Below are 15647 nucleotides of genomic sequence, written 5' to 3' on the forward strand. Positions count from 1 at the left end.
AAGTGACTTTCCCTGGGGCCGTTTATAGAAAAGAGTACAATTACTTGGAAATATTTATTGAAACAGATACAGCACTTGTTGCGCTATTTGTCAACATATCACCCACTGGAACTGAGACATTTGTCATACCATGGAATAAAATTTTGTGTCGTAGAAGTCAGCCGCCTCAGATCGGAACCAGTGTTTGACTGCGTCTGCATCTCTCTCTGTCATGAGAAATGCCTCAATTCCAATGGAAAATATATTGCAAAATAGCTCAACAATTGCTGTGTCTGTTCCAATAAATTTGTCAAACGAAATTGTGTTTTTTTTTTCTGTTAGCTCCCCTGGCGAACTTATTTTTTCATGGCTCTCGCAATTGTGTCAAGTGGCCAAAATCTGTATAAGCACTTCTTTTGACATTATTAACTTGGTGGAAGAAAAAAATTTAACTTTTTTTATCTGCCCCATGGAGCACAGAGACACAAAGAGCCAGCTGCCAGCCAGTCAGTCACTGGTTTAACAGAAAGGTTAGCTGTACAAATGTATTATATTATATAAGAAGATTAAGTTGTATGATCATGTGTGGAGGATGAAGGAGATTAGAACAGGTACCAAAGGTGAAGCAGAAATGCAAGATTGGAAAGAACAAAACAGGAAGACCTCTATGTGCAACCACACTGTATAAATTAGTATCAACGGAGAAATTCGGGATAATAGATGAAGATGCAGATGATCTGGACAGACAGTGATATTTAATTAATACATAAGCTGCACTACAGTATAATACAGTGAAATTTCCCAATAGTGGACACCACCGGGGGAAAAATTAAATGTCCGTTATTGAGAAGTGTCCGCTATTTAGAAAATCTTTAGTATGTATACACTACATTAAAATTTCTCATATATATTCAACACTATATTTTACAGTACACTAGACAGTGAGATTGTTTACAGTATTCATCCAGAGAGAAACCGTACCAGTAAATGTTTTGTAAATGAAATAAACATCAGTCACTGTACCACTTCACCTCACACAAAGAAATCTAGAATTGCATTCTCAGTGTAGCCTATGATTTTAAAATAACATCCTTGTTTTTTAAAATTTTACTAACCTGAGTTTTTCCCACATTAAACTTTGTGGCCAGCTAACGAACACTTAATTTCTCCTTCTCACTATGCTTTACAATATCCACTTTCTCTTTTAGTGACAAACGTTTACGTTTTTGTGACATTTTTAATGTGACTGTACTTTCGAACACTCAACTTGACAAACTAAGAAAGTACGGACTGCTCACGTACAGTATCACAACTAACAACTGTGCTGCTTACCTTCAATAAAGTACAAGAACGTTCAAATGCACGATAATGATTGTTGCAAAGGATTTTTGTTTAACTTCCAACCGTCTTTTTCTTTTTTTTCTTTCACGCTGTCCGTTATTTGGAAGTTTTAATTGTTGTTGCGAGATACATTTCAGAGTCCGTGTCCGTTATTGAGAATGTCCGCTATTTAGAAGAATTTTATCATAAGGGCCAATGTTATTTTGCAGGGGAATTTTAAAATGTCCGCTACTGAGAGGAGTCCGCTATTGGGAAGTGTCCGTTAAGGGAAGTTTCACTGTATATCTGTCATAATATGTGGAATGTCCATATGGAAGGAAAGCTGTATTTCTTATACAATATTTGATTGGAGGGAAACCTCAGAATTCAGGAAAATTCTAATATAAATATCATTATATGCTTACCATAATCTTGCCACATTTGCTGAAGGAAATCTGCTTAATGTATTGCACTCTATTTTCTCGTGTGTCCACCAAGGCTCCTGCACACTGTTTTCCAACCATTTCTCCGATATATATATGTCTTTCAAATTCTGTATAAATGCTTCTTTATTTTTCTTCTTGAAGTCTATTTCTGAAGTCAATGAAGAGGAAGAAGTAACTGTTTGTGTTGCAAATGTGTCTGATTCTTCATCCACTGATTCATCGAAGTCACTACTGAATTCCTCCTTTAAAAACATTAATATAGCAATAAAATGCATGCAAAACCAAGAAATATATTGAGGGAAGAAACAATGCATAATATATATATATATATATATATATATATATATATATTGTGACAGCGACGTGAGATTCGAACTCACGACCAGCGTCCCGCAAGAGAGCAGATCGCGCGGGCTCCACGGAGCACTGAGGGACGGCGTGGCGGAGAGAAGAGAGGGAAAAGGGCCTACGCGGTGAGGGAGTGTGCGCGCGCAACTGCTGCGTGCAGAGTGAAGGGGGGACGGACCCTCCCGACTCTTCGAGAAGTCTGTCGAAGTGGAAAAATCGGAAATTCGAACTTTCCAGGCTACGTCGCTGTGGTTATAAAAGAAGAAGCGCGAGGGAACTCGGACAGTGTGTGTGTGATTCATGATTAGTTCAGTGAGTAAGCCAGTGAACAGAGCAAGCTAGCCAGTCTTGTGTACCGGAGTTCGACTCAAGTGTGCGTCCGCAACTGTGTCAGCATCCGAAGGCCTGAGTTCGAGTGCAGTGGACCACAGTTGGAGGGACCTGAGTTCGAGTGCAGTGAACTGTCTCTGAAGGTCTGTGGTTCGAGATACTGTGAACTCGAGTGACTGAGCTAGAAGAACTGTGAACTGAGAACTGATAGTTCTGATTTTGTAAATAGTGCTTTGTAAATAGTTAAGATTAATAGTTCATTGTTGTTCGTAATAGTCCAAGTAAATTGTCACTGTCGTCAGTGGAGTGCTATAACGAATACTGTGTTGAGTGAAAATCCTATTGTTGACGAGAGCGTTTAAGGTGAATTGTAGAAAGGAATTATTGTTGAGATAATAAAGTTACATTGTTGTTTAGTTTAAAAAACGTTACAATATATATATATATATATATATATATATATATATATATATATATATATATATATATATATATATATTGTGACAGCGACGTGAGAATCGAACTCACGACCAGCGTCCCGCAAGAAAGCAGATCGCACGGGCTCCACGGAACATTGAGTGACGTCGCGCGGTGGAGAGAAGAGAGAGAGGGTGTATTACGTCACGCGACGAGTCTGCGCGCGCAGCTGCTACGCAGTGGATGTGGAACGACCTTCCCGATTATTCCAGACGTCTGTCGATGTAGAGATATTGAGATAATTCTCTACACACCTGTAGAAGGTTCTCGCAACTATGATTTTGCTATAAAAGAGCAGGCGCCAGCGAACTAGACAGAGTCTTCAGAGTTTTCAGTTATTCAGTCAGTGAGAAAGTCAGAGCAAGCAAGCCAGCCGGAGTTCGACTCGAGTGTGCGTCCGCATCTGCGTCAGCATCCGAAGGCCTGAGTTCGAGTGCAGTGGACCGCAGTTGGAGGGACCTGAGTTCGAGTGCAGTGGACCGCAGTTGGAGGGACCCGAGTTCGAGTACAGTGAACTGTCTCTGAAGGTCTGTGGTTCGAGATACCGTGAACTCGAGTGACTGAGATAGAAGAACTGTGAACTGAGAACTGGTAGTTCTGATTTGTAAATAGTACTGTGTAAATATTAGTTAAGTTTAACAGTTCATTGTTGTGCGTAATAGTCCAAGTAAGTTGTCATTGTCGTCGGTGGAGTGCTATAACGAATACTGTGTTGAGTGAAGATCCAATTGTTGACGAGAGCGTTTAAGGTGAATTGTAGAAAGGAATTATTGTGGCGAATAAATTACATTGTTGTTACCAATAAAAATCACACTGGTGTCAGAACCGGGACATTATCGACAATGGAGAACCTACAGCTGATCCTGCAAGCCATCGCGGAACTGAAAAAGGACATAAGTGAAGTGAAAGGCGACATAAGTGAAGTGAAAACGGAGATGAAAAGTGACATAAGCGGAGTGAAAGATGACGTCACTACGCAAATTGAAAGCGTTTCAGCCCATGTTGATGGAATTGTCGCCATCGTGAAAGACGAACTCAAAGCCGACCTTGACAACCTAAACAAGAATTTTACAACTATAAACGAGACAGTAACCGAATTGAGACAGGAGGTAGACCATTTCGACGGCAAAATCCGCGATCTCGAGCGCCGTCAAGAGCAGACGAGCGAATTGCTGGACAAGACGAGTGAGGTGATGGAAAAACATGCTGAAGAAAACAAGCACATCCTCGCGTTGGTGGATCGCCAGGCTAGAGAACATAAACAGATAGTTGCCGAGGAGGTTCGACGTGCCATGCAAGAAGCGGCCACAGAGTTGAGGACTCCATATAGTGCCCCTGCGGAACCATCGGCTTCAGCCAGACATCACAACGTCAAGACGCCGAAGTTCGACGGTACGACGTCTTGGGCGATATTCCGTCGCCAGTTCGAGGCCATCGCAGAGCACAATGGGTGGACGCCAGCAGAGAAAACTACTCAGCTGCTGGCCGCGCTTCAGGGACAGGCGTCGGAGATTCTTCACAGCGTTCCAGAAGATGGGACAGCCGCTGAGATAATGGCGGCCTTGGAGGGACGTTATGGTGACCATCAACTTGCTGCAGCATTTAGGACCCAACTAAAAACGAGGGTCCAACAGTCAGGCGAGTCCCTGCAAGAATTCGCGATGGCGGTGGAACAACTGGCCCATAAGGCGCTCAGGGGCCTACCTAATGACTTCATCGCTGGAGAGGCGGCCTACACCTTCGGCAGCGGAGTTCGAGACCCGGAAATCAAGCAACAGCTACTCTTGGCAGAGCATCGCACCATCAATGCAGCTCTGGCGGCGGCCCTCAGGATGGAGGCAGCCAAGTTGACGGCGAACGTCTCGGCATCGCACCGGATTAGGAGCGTCGCGGCGGCCGACGTCGAGGAACGTCAACCGAAATCACCCGAGCGACGAAGACGAGGAGTGCCCACCTGCTGGTCCTGCGGCGAGCCTGGACACCTGAGGAGGGACTGTGACCGATCTGGTCACAAACAGGAAAACTAAAAGGGGCCGATGCGATGAGGGGCACGTCGGCGCCGTCATCACCATCCCCTCGGCTGATCTTGAAGACGGTTAACAGAAGATGCGACGATGGGCTGATTGCTGACGGATGGATAAGAGGCCGCCCATGCAGAGTACTGGTAGACACCGGGGCGTCGCTCACTATCGCCAGACCGGAAGTCGTGCGTGGCCTACCTGGGAGGACGCCGCTGCGCCGGTATGAGCTACGTACTGCCTCAGGCGAGAACTTGCCCATCCAAAAGGAGGTTTTCCTGGATCTGACATTGGGAAAGAGGAGACTGGAGATGTGGGTGTTCGTCGCCAACATCACTGAAGACGTCATCCTGGGACTCGACGCCATGCGGATCTTCGATGCAACGGTGGACGTCCGGCGCCGTATCCTCCGTTTTGGTCAGGATGAAGTGTTCCTGAGGGACATCGAAGACCAACCCATGGCCAGCAGACTCACCTTGGAGAATCAAGTGACAATCCCAGCAGGCTGCGAGATGGTGGTGACGGCAAGACTGGACGGAAAACCTAAGAGAAACCTGCTCCTCGATTCGCAAACAACTCCGATAGATGGGGTTTATGTGGCCAGATCCCTACTCCCGAATCAGAAGGTGGTACCGGTGAGGGTCCTGAATGTCACCAATCGGGACAAGGAGGTGCCTAGTGGAACTGTACTAGGTAACGTCGAGCCGGTGGTGTCTGTGACGTCGCTGGCAGAAAACGAGGAGTGTCACCGACCACGTCCAGATTTAGACCCATCACTGAAAGAGCTGGCTCGAGAATTGCCGGCGAATTTAAGCAAAAGAGAAAGAAGACAAGTCCACGATCTACTGACAGAATTTCAGGACGTGTTCAGTCTGTCTGAAAATGACTACGGGAGAACGGAGAAAGTCCAGCACCGCATCGACACCGGAAATGCTCACCCAATCAGACAACCTCCTCGACGCGTCCCTCTAGCTAAACAGAGGGAGATTGACAACCAACTGGAGGACATGAAAGCAAGAGGGGTCATCGAGGAATCCGACAGCCCTTGGTCATCACCTGTGGTGCTGGTGAAGAAGAAGAATGGGGACCTGCGCTTCTGCGTGGACTACAGAAGACTGAATGACGTCACCAAGAAGGACTGCTTTCCCCTTCCACGAATTGACGACACCTTGGACACCCTGGCCGGAGCAGAGTGGTTCTCGACGTTGGATCTCAAGTCAGGATACTGGCAGGTGGCGCTACATCCGGAGGATAAGGAGAAAACGGCATTCTCTACAGGCCAGGGACTATGGCAGTTCACCGTTATGCCGTTCGGCCTCTGCAACGCCCCGGCTACATTCCAGAGACTAATGGAGTCCGTAATGAGAGGCCTGACATACGACACCTGTTTGCTGTACCTTGATGACGTCATCGTGGTGGGCAAGACTTTCGGCGAACAGCTGATGAACCTGAGGAAAGTGTTCGAGAGACTGCGACAAGCCAGACTCAAGTTGAACCCGAAGAAATGTCATCTATTCCAGAAGAAGGTCAACTACTTGGGACACGTAGTAGGGACCAACGGAGTGGCCACGGACCCGGAGAAGCTACAAGCCGTCAGAGGATGGCCGAGACCGAGGGACAAGCAGGAGCTGCGCCGCTTTCTCGGCCTCTGCACTTATTACAGAAGGTTCGTAGCTGGGTACGCCAACATCGCTAAGCCTCTAACCCAGCTGACCGAGGAGAAACGACAATTCCAGTGGACAGACGAGGCGGAGTCATCCTTCCAGTCGCTGAAAGAGGCGCTCTGCACTGCTCCTGTACTGGGATATCCCATCCCTGGAAGGAAGTTCACGCTCGACACGGACGCTAGCAACGTAGGCATCGGCGGAGTACTCTCTCAGGAACAGGACGGGCAAGAGAGGGTGATTGCCTACTTCAGCCGAACACTATCCAAGGCTGAGAGAAACTACTGTGTGACGCGTAGAGAACTTCTTGCCATTGTGGAAGCCCTGAAGCACTTCCACAAATATTTGTATGGCCAGGAATTCCATCTGAGGACAGACCATTCTGCACTCACCTGGCTATTGGGCTTCAAGAATCTGGAGGGGCAGACCGCCCGTTGGGTTCAACGTCTGCAGGAGTACAACTTCACCTCTGAACACCGACAAGGGAAGAAACATTCCAACGCTGATGCCCTGTCACGACGTCCGTGCCCGGATGGCTGCAAACACTGCCTGAAAGTAGAAGAGCGGGATGGCGCCCACGCAGTCCGAGCAATTGCCGCCCAGCCGAGCCCAGGATGGGATAACGCCGCCATAAGGAGGGAGCAGCTGGAGGACCCAAACATTGGACAGCTACTGCGTGATGTGGAGTCCGGCCAGAGACCAGTATGGGCCGATATCGCCAACCGTAGCACCACTTACAAGAGCTACTGGGCCCAGTGGGAATCCTTCACTGTCAAGGACGGTATCCTGAAGAGGATTTGGGAGTCGGCCGATGGAAGGACCCGCATAGAACAACTTGTCCTGCCCAGGAGCAAGGTGAAGGAAGTGCTGGAGGAGACTCATGCTGGAGTGACTGGAGGCCACCTGGGAGCCAACAGGACGCTGGACAAGTTAAGGCAGAGGTTCTATTGGTTGCATCAGAGGACCGACACGGAACAATGGTGCCGAAGATGCGACACCTGTGCAGCCAGTCGCGGACCAAGGACCCGCAGCAGGGGAGCCATGCAGCAGTACAACGTGGGAGCTCCTTTTGAGAGGATCGCCATCGACGTTGCTGGACCGTTCCCGGTCACGGATCGCGGGAACCGCTACCTGCTAGTCGCCATGGATTACTTCACAAAATGGCCAGAGGTGTACGCGATTCCCAACCAAGAGGCTTCGACGGTGGCCGACGCGCTGCTTGACAACTTCATCTGCCGATTCGGGGTGCCCCGGGAATTGCATAGCGATCAGGGGCGCAACTTCGAATCCAACCTGATGGGAGAATTGTTCGAGCGTCTGGGGGTGCATAAAACCAGGACCACTCCCCTCCACCCACAGTCCGATGGTATGGTGGAACGCTACATCAAAACCTTGGAAGAGCATCTGCGGAAGGTGGTGTCCAACCATCAACGAGACTGGGATGCTAGAGTCCCACTGTTCCTCTTGGCCTACAGAGCTTCGGTCCACGATACAACAGGGATGACACCGGCAAACATGGTCTTCGGGAGAGAGCTGCGCCTGCCCTGTGATCTGCTGTTTGGCACGCCACCCAGCGCCGACCAGCCAGCGACTGACTATGTGGCAGAACTCACCGAGAAGTTGAATGGAATTCACCAACTGGCCAGAGAGCACCTCAAGATGGCCAGCGACAGGATGAAGGTGCGCTACGACAGATTAGCCAACTCTGCAGGATTCCAGGAGGGCGACCTGGTGTGGCTGTATCGACCTACCAGGACCAAAGGGAAATCACCAAAGCTGCAGCGTGCCTGGGATGGACCATACCGCGTGGTGACCCGGATCAACGACGTGGTGTACCGGATCCAGCGACAACCTCGAGGGAAGATGATGGTGGTGCATCTGGACCGATTAGCAGCCTACCAAGGGACTGCCCGGGACGAGCAGCCCTAAGGAGGGGGCAATGTGACAGCGACGTGAGAATCGAACTCACGACCAGCGTCCCGCAAGAAAGCAGATCGCACGGGCTCCACGGAACATTGAGTGACGTCGCGCGGTGGAGAGAAGAGAGAGAGGGTGTATTACGTCACGCGACGAGTCTGCGCGCGCAGCTGCTACGCAGTGGATGTGGAACGACCTTCCCGATTATTCCAGACGTCTGTCGATGTAGAGATATTGAGATAATTCTCTACACACCTGTAGAAGGTTCTCGCAACTATGATTTTGCTATAAAAGAGCAGGCGCCAGCGAACTAGACAGAGTCTTCAGAGTTTTCAGTTATTCAGTCAGTGAGAAAGCCAGAGCAAGCAAGCCAGCCGGAGTTCGACTCGAGTGTGCGTCCGCATCTGCGTCAGCATCCGAAGGCCTGAGTTCGAGTGCAGTGGACCGCAGTTGGAGGGACCTGAGTTCGAGTGCAGTGGACCGCAGTTGGAGGGACCCGAGTTCGAGTACAGTGAACTGTCTCTGAAGGTCTGTGGTTCGAGATACCGTGAACTCGAGTGACTGAGATAGAAGAACTGTGAACTGAGAACTGGTAGTTCTGATTTGTAAATAGTACTGTGTAAATATTAGTTAAGTTTAACAGTTCATTGTTGTGCGTAATAGTCCAAGTAAGTTGTCATTGTCGTCGGTGGAGTGCTATAACGAATACTGTGTTGAGTGAAGATCCAATTGTTGACGAGAGCGTTTAAGGTGAATTGTAGAAAGGAATTATTGTGGCGAATAAATTACATTGTTGTTACCAATAAAAATCACAATATATTTTGTACATTTTAGTACATATTCCTTCAAAATTTTAGAACAATTACATACTAGTTATTAACATACCTAGGATTCCAAGGTGTTTTGTATTAATAATTTTAAAACGAAATAAACTGATTTGTAAAGACTTTAAACTTGTTAATCATGAAATGTACTGAGTGAGCGGACCATCTGTGAAAAGTGAGCATTCATGGGCTGCAGAGTGTATGCAGTTATACTCACGCACTATACTTCATTCCACAATATCTGACAGGTGACGTAAATATTGCTGGCACAGGAGGAGATAAGTATAATTACTGTTCAACCAATGCAGAGATCTCATTTCACGCTTATTTTGAAGTTGGATGGGGGTAGAATGCTTAAGACCACCCACTTTCAAGATAAGCGTGAAATGAGGCCTCTGCCATTGGTTCAAGAACAATTATTGTTTTCTCTCACAGTGTCATCAATATTTACGTCGCCTGTCAAACATTATGGAACGAAGTATAGAGTGACTGTCTAACAAAATACTACTTACAGTAGAATCCCTTTTTAACCAACCTCTGAGAGATTACCTTTTTTTTCTGTATGTAGGGATTTTCCTTAAAAGTGGGTTTACATAAAATGGGAAGGAAAGTCAAAAATAACTAGTACTAACATGTGTGTTATATACCAAACATTATAATCATTTTATTAGGCCTACAGTTATTTTACAATATACGAAGTTTTATAATATTTCCTAACTCTTCAAATGTTGAGGCGCGAATGTTTTTCTGTTTGGTTGAACCCTAACCACATTGAAACTCGGCAATGAAAATTACTTTTGTGCGAGATCGTACGTACAACTTGGTTTCCACACAAAACCAATCCACGGAAAGTCTGAAATTCCACATTCAGTATTCCCAACCTAACACACATAACAATTTCCCTCTTCTTACCGCTTAAGTGACATTGATTTTACTGCTTTAGGCTTTTAACATATTATTTCTAGAGACGTTCAATATAGTAATAATTATAAATTGGAAACTTACCACTGCAATTTCACCTAAATTGCACTGTTAATTATTGTTTTTAAATATTTGCAAAAATTAAGTAAACTCTACAACTCCACTAAAGTTACTGCATTCGTGATGCAAGTAACATTAAGGAAGCCGTGAAAAAAATCAACAAGATTCCATAGACCGGGGGAAAAAAAAGACAGATGTATATCACGACCTGCTGGAGTATAGTAAACACAGAAAACATTTTAAAGCAACAATGTTGAAGATAGATATTTTTGCTTTGCAAATTTGTCGTCATTGAACAGAAACCAAGATGGAGATTTCATTGCAACTAATTAGAAATTCCTCTTTCAGGTATGCAATAAACGATCTTCGCATAAAATAATGTATGATACACGAGCAAGCGGTATGTTTTCTTTCAATTCTCGGAAATTACAAAAGCTCAACTACATTTCGCTTTTTCAAACTTTTCCTCGAACACGAAAACTTCAACATACCGCTCTTTTAATGCATATTACTATTTTCTTCTTCATTATTCTCATAATGAAGTAGTTGGCAAACCATGCCTTTTTGCCATATGTGATAGTGTCATTTGAGAATTGGCCTCGACATCCCTTATTATTTAAAGTTAATTCTTTCTAATATTTTCTTTTAATTTTATAAACAGTACTGATCACTTCCCATCCAAATTCAAAGTAATTTTTCCTATGAAAAAAATCCTTCTTCTATTCATTGGTGTGCCCGAAACCAGACGGTAATACATGGTTTCGTCGTTTCTGTGATAAATATATGAGTGTCCGACTCCCAACCATTTTCACAGGTTAAGTAGGACACTTACAAATAATTTTTTTCAGGTGCTACCATGCATTTTAATGAATTGACAAATATGCCAACATATAAAAGAAAGTGTGTTTAATACAATGGTGTGGAGTAGTTCACTCTAAATGCATAATGAAGGTATATTAAAAAAAAAAAAAAAACCGAAAGTGTCCGACTTCAGACTGGTTGACAGTAAAAGGGTTTTCTTTCAAATGATAAAACATACAATATTATAAACATTAATAAGCATTCTTTTACTTACACTTGATGAATCATCATAACTGAAACTGAACTTATCATCTCCTTCTCTCAAGTAGGCAACCCAATCAAAATCGTCTTCTTCATCAGTAACTTCAAGAGGTTTGGATACCGTCTTAAGATGATGGGCTGTAGTTGTTGGATTGATGGACAAATGAAGCAGAAGAGACAGTAACGACCATTCTATGTCATACTACAAAAACAAGAAGCAAACTCGTAACATTTTGGTTAAAGAAAAATGCTAGTGAAGTGGGGCTTCAATTATCATCATTTAATTCATATCACAAAACGGCGATGATTACCAAAAAGACAATAATAGAATAGGCCTAATTGAAACCCACATTATAATATTTCATTCTGAAAATAAACAGATATTATAAACAGATTTCTTTCGGATTATATCTTTGAATAAAATTGTATCTATACGCGTAAACCTATAAACCTGAGTCACACGGAGATAGTTTACAGGAGTCAAGTGCTTGAAGCCTCTAAACTTGATGCTATATTTGTGATCACACGGAGACATTAAACTTGAAACCATGCTTGAAAAAAAGCGCGCGCTGAATGTTGTATTCGTAGTGGTGTTTGAATTCTTGTATTCTGTTATAGTTATTAAAAATCAATAGTGAAAAGGCATTTTTAGTTTGGTGAAACTGAAGATGCCACAAGCACATATTCAAGCATGAGTGCAGCTAATTGGCGCCTTGTTATGTATGAATTACAAAATATTCTTGAAAAAAAGGAAAAGAGAACATGAGTTAAGAAATGGATTCGTAGAAGAATTATGCACAGTGCATCTAATACCTTGTTGAAAGAATTAGCTGAAGAAGATCCTGCAGAATACAGGAAATATCTCAGAATGAGTCCTGTTTTAAGGGTTTTTAACTTTTTTCGAACCACTTCTACGTCTATGTTTTCGAAACCTTGTTCCATGAGTTCACTGACTAGTTTCTGGAATAATAATTCCCGCTTGTTTTTATTGAGGTCTTCTTTGTCACGTATATTACATACAAGTTCATACTTCTCATACACTTCCAAAAACTTTATGATATCGTTGGAATTCCACTTAGGGGCGCTCATTATTAATAATAATTAATTTACTTCGACAATAGGCCTAAAACTACAAACTTTCTACTTGCCAAGTTGCTATAAGTTCGCATTCACACGCGGGAAGTGGTGGAGTCAAGTTGGTCACGTGAGGGAAAGTGGACACAAAAGTTGACGGGTTGTCAACTCAAATTCTGCTTGACCGCCAAGTCACAACTTGACTGTCTCGACCATATCACACGGGGAAAGTTGAAGGAAAGTCGACTTGCTCCAAGCATTTGACTCCTGTAAACTATCCCCGTGTGAATTAGCCTATACAGACACACAAGCAAAATACACCCAAAACTAAAATACACACTAGAAATTGAAAACAACAAATACATAAATTTCTTAGATGTCACATTTCTGTATTCGGACCAGCAGTCCCTTACTTACACTATTTACAGCTTAAAACACAGACATATCGTGACCTTAAAACCTGCACTTGCTATGTATTTAATGTCCCTTCACTTTCCCTTACCCCTCTTTCTAATTTATCACCTTTATTATCCTCCTCCTCTTCGCTTATTCTCAGCTACACTTTGTAACTATTCATACTAATTTTCTCACTCAACTTCATTCCCACCTTTCTCATAACTAACTAAATAATTCTTTCTTGTAAACAACAGAAATACATTTAAACTTATTTAATATAGAAGACCTAACCATTGTCGACTATTTCGGTAAAAACATAACCTATTATTAAATTCGCTGTCTAAACACTTCTAACACATCACATTATCGCTCTTACCCTAGAACATTGGTTTCACTTTATTTATAACATGGTCTTACAATCCACTGTTTAAACAAAACAATTCCATAACATTGAAAAAGTGTATCAGTCAATTTCATTTTTCCATTATATAACTGAACCTGCTATTATTTCAATCCACTGATACACAATTTCCTCAGATCATAAACTGTTTTTCTTCCCTACTGCCTTTCCATTTCGCACTACTAACACAATTAACAATCTCAATACTTCCCCTTCTACTCTCCGCATTTATTTCAAAATTATATTTTTATTATGTTGTTACTCTAACAATAACCCCGATTTTCACAATCCTGTAAGACTCAGTGGAAGAACGACATATGTCAAAGGTAGGCGTCACCTACAAAATTGCAATAGTAAAGTCAAATATATTGATTTTGGGATTATAGAGAATGTCTTTTGCGTGAAATTCAGAAAAGTAAATTAATCTTATTTCGGTACACATTACATTATTTCATTTTTTTCTTTTAAATACTAATTTAAAAAAGTAAAGTGTAAATATTAATACCATTTAAAGCACAATACAGGAAATGAATTGCTGTACAATGTAGGTATAATAAGACACTCGTTTTTAGTTTTGTGTCCTTTCTGCTGCTCTGTCTATAGATTCCAGCAACATGATAATCTTCCAACGCTAACTACAAAGAAAGAGCTAACGTCCTAGATCTGCATAGTTGTATCACAGTTTACTATATACAGTCGCGAAGCTTGAGGTGATTTTTTGCAAATCTCGTGATAAAGCGCTCCAAGTGGTTAGCAACTAGAAACAATAGACTGTCCACGGTCGACTTTGGACTGAATCGTATTTCCATCGAGTGCTAGCTCGTTGCGTATTTCACATTGATGCTTGTGAAATGTTCGTTATTGGTTGTAATGAAAATGTTAATGGCTAAAATACAATAATTGGAATAATACTATTTTACTAGAGACGTAGAAAAATTAAGTTTGTTTTAATCAAATTTATTGATCACGTTTTATTTTCAATTCCGGTGGGATTATTATTGCTTAGGCCTATTTTTTTTTTTCAAAGGATATGTTGTTAATTATAGCTGTTAATTTTGTTGTTATTTTTATTTGTTACTTTATTAGAGACGTAGAAAAAGTCTGTTACAATAAAATTTATTAATCACGTTTTATTTCCAATTCTGGTGTGATTATTATTGCTTAACCTCAACTACGTAAGCCTACACTACAAGTACCGGTACAGTACATAAGTTAATCCATTAATTCATATTTCCATTATTATTGTTGTAAAGGGAAATGCCAATTAATATTTATTGGTTTCATAGTTAATTATCGCTATAATCTTGAATGAGTGAAGCGATTATAGTAAATTTCAGTTCGTTTTGCACAAACAAAAATAATATTAACCTATCTCTTGCAGGTATCTTCAAGTTTATGGTGAAATTTAATATACTTCATTAAAATAATAAATTAACTTTATGCATTTAATATTTCAATAATGGAAGGAAGGTGTTAATTTTTCCAAAAGAACACAACGAAAGTGTGATATATTTTGTCGGCTGCTAGGAGAGAGATCTGCGATGATGAGGCGATAGTAGCGATCCTAGTGGTGGGCAACTATTCATGTTTGCATTTTTACTACATATTGAGCTTCGCGACTGTATATAGTGAACTGTGGTTGTATGATGTTATGGGAGATTTCTTGTATAAAATGTAGGTATAATAAGACACTCGTTTTTAGTTTTGTGTCCTTTCTGCTGCTCTGTCTATAGATTCCAGCAACATGATAATCTTCCAACACCAACTACAAAGAAAGAGCTTACGTCCTAGATCTGCATAGTTGTATGACGTTATGGGAGATTTCTTGTATAGTACAGGAAAACACAAGTAAATAAACTTACCTGTGGATGATCATGAAATATGTCGTTATTTAAAAATACTGAGACAAGTTCTTTAAGCTTCCGTGATGTATCAAGATGACCGTGGACCTCAAATTTTGTTATCATACCATCCATTGACCGACGAACAGCATGACTATCAACTGACAGGAAACGATGATGCCAAAGATTGGAAAGAGCATACCTCTCACACAATTTGAAGTTCTCTTCTCCTTCCTAAAAAATAATGGACATTTTAATTAAAATATGTAAGGAGAAAAGTTATTATATACACAATTCCCTCTTTTCAGTTAAGTATGAAGTCATATTTAAGGCCTAGTGTTCGACAATTTATTGAGGAGATGAAAAGCTTGTTTATGAGCAGATGAGCATCATTTCAAATATTTGTTATACGGCAATTTAATGTAAAACTGAACATTGTGATAGTCTTTAATTACACTCTTAATCCTGTAGTTTAATCATAAGATTGAAGAGTAGGTTCCGAGTCAGTATTTCACAGTAAAAGTGAATTCTATTACAGTGAACAAAGGACTAGAAACAGGCAGCTAGTGT

General features: G+C 42.4%; 1 protein-coding gene across 1 annotated transcript in view; it reads right to left on the reverse strand.

The window, feature by feature from the left end:
• Positions 1 to 15647, reverse strand: part of Grip128 (gamma-tubulin complex component 5) — a 49149-nt gene that overhangs the window by 30489 nt on the left and 3013 nt on the right. Inside the window, exons 2-4 of the mRNA XM_069829385.1 lie at positions 15099 to 15311; positions 11380 to 11568; positions 1725 to 1987 (exon numbers count right to left, since the gene is read on the reverse strand). Coding sequence (XP_069685486.1) covers positions 1725 to 1987; positions 11380 to 11568; positions 15099 to 15311 — 665 coding nt within the window. The remainder of the gene's footprint in view (positions 1 to 1724; positions 1988 to 11379; positions 11569 to 15098; positions 15312 to 15647) is intronic.

Source organism: Periplaneta americana, chromosome 6, assembly GCF_040183065.1.
Source record: "Periplaneta americana isolate PAMFEO1 chromosome 6, P.americana_PAMFEO1_priV1, whole genome shotgun sequence".
NCBI classification, from domain to species: Eukaryota; Metazoa; Arthropoda; class Insecta; order Blattodea; family Blattidae; genus Periplaneta; species Periplaneta americana.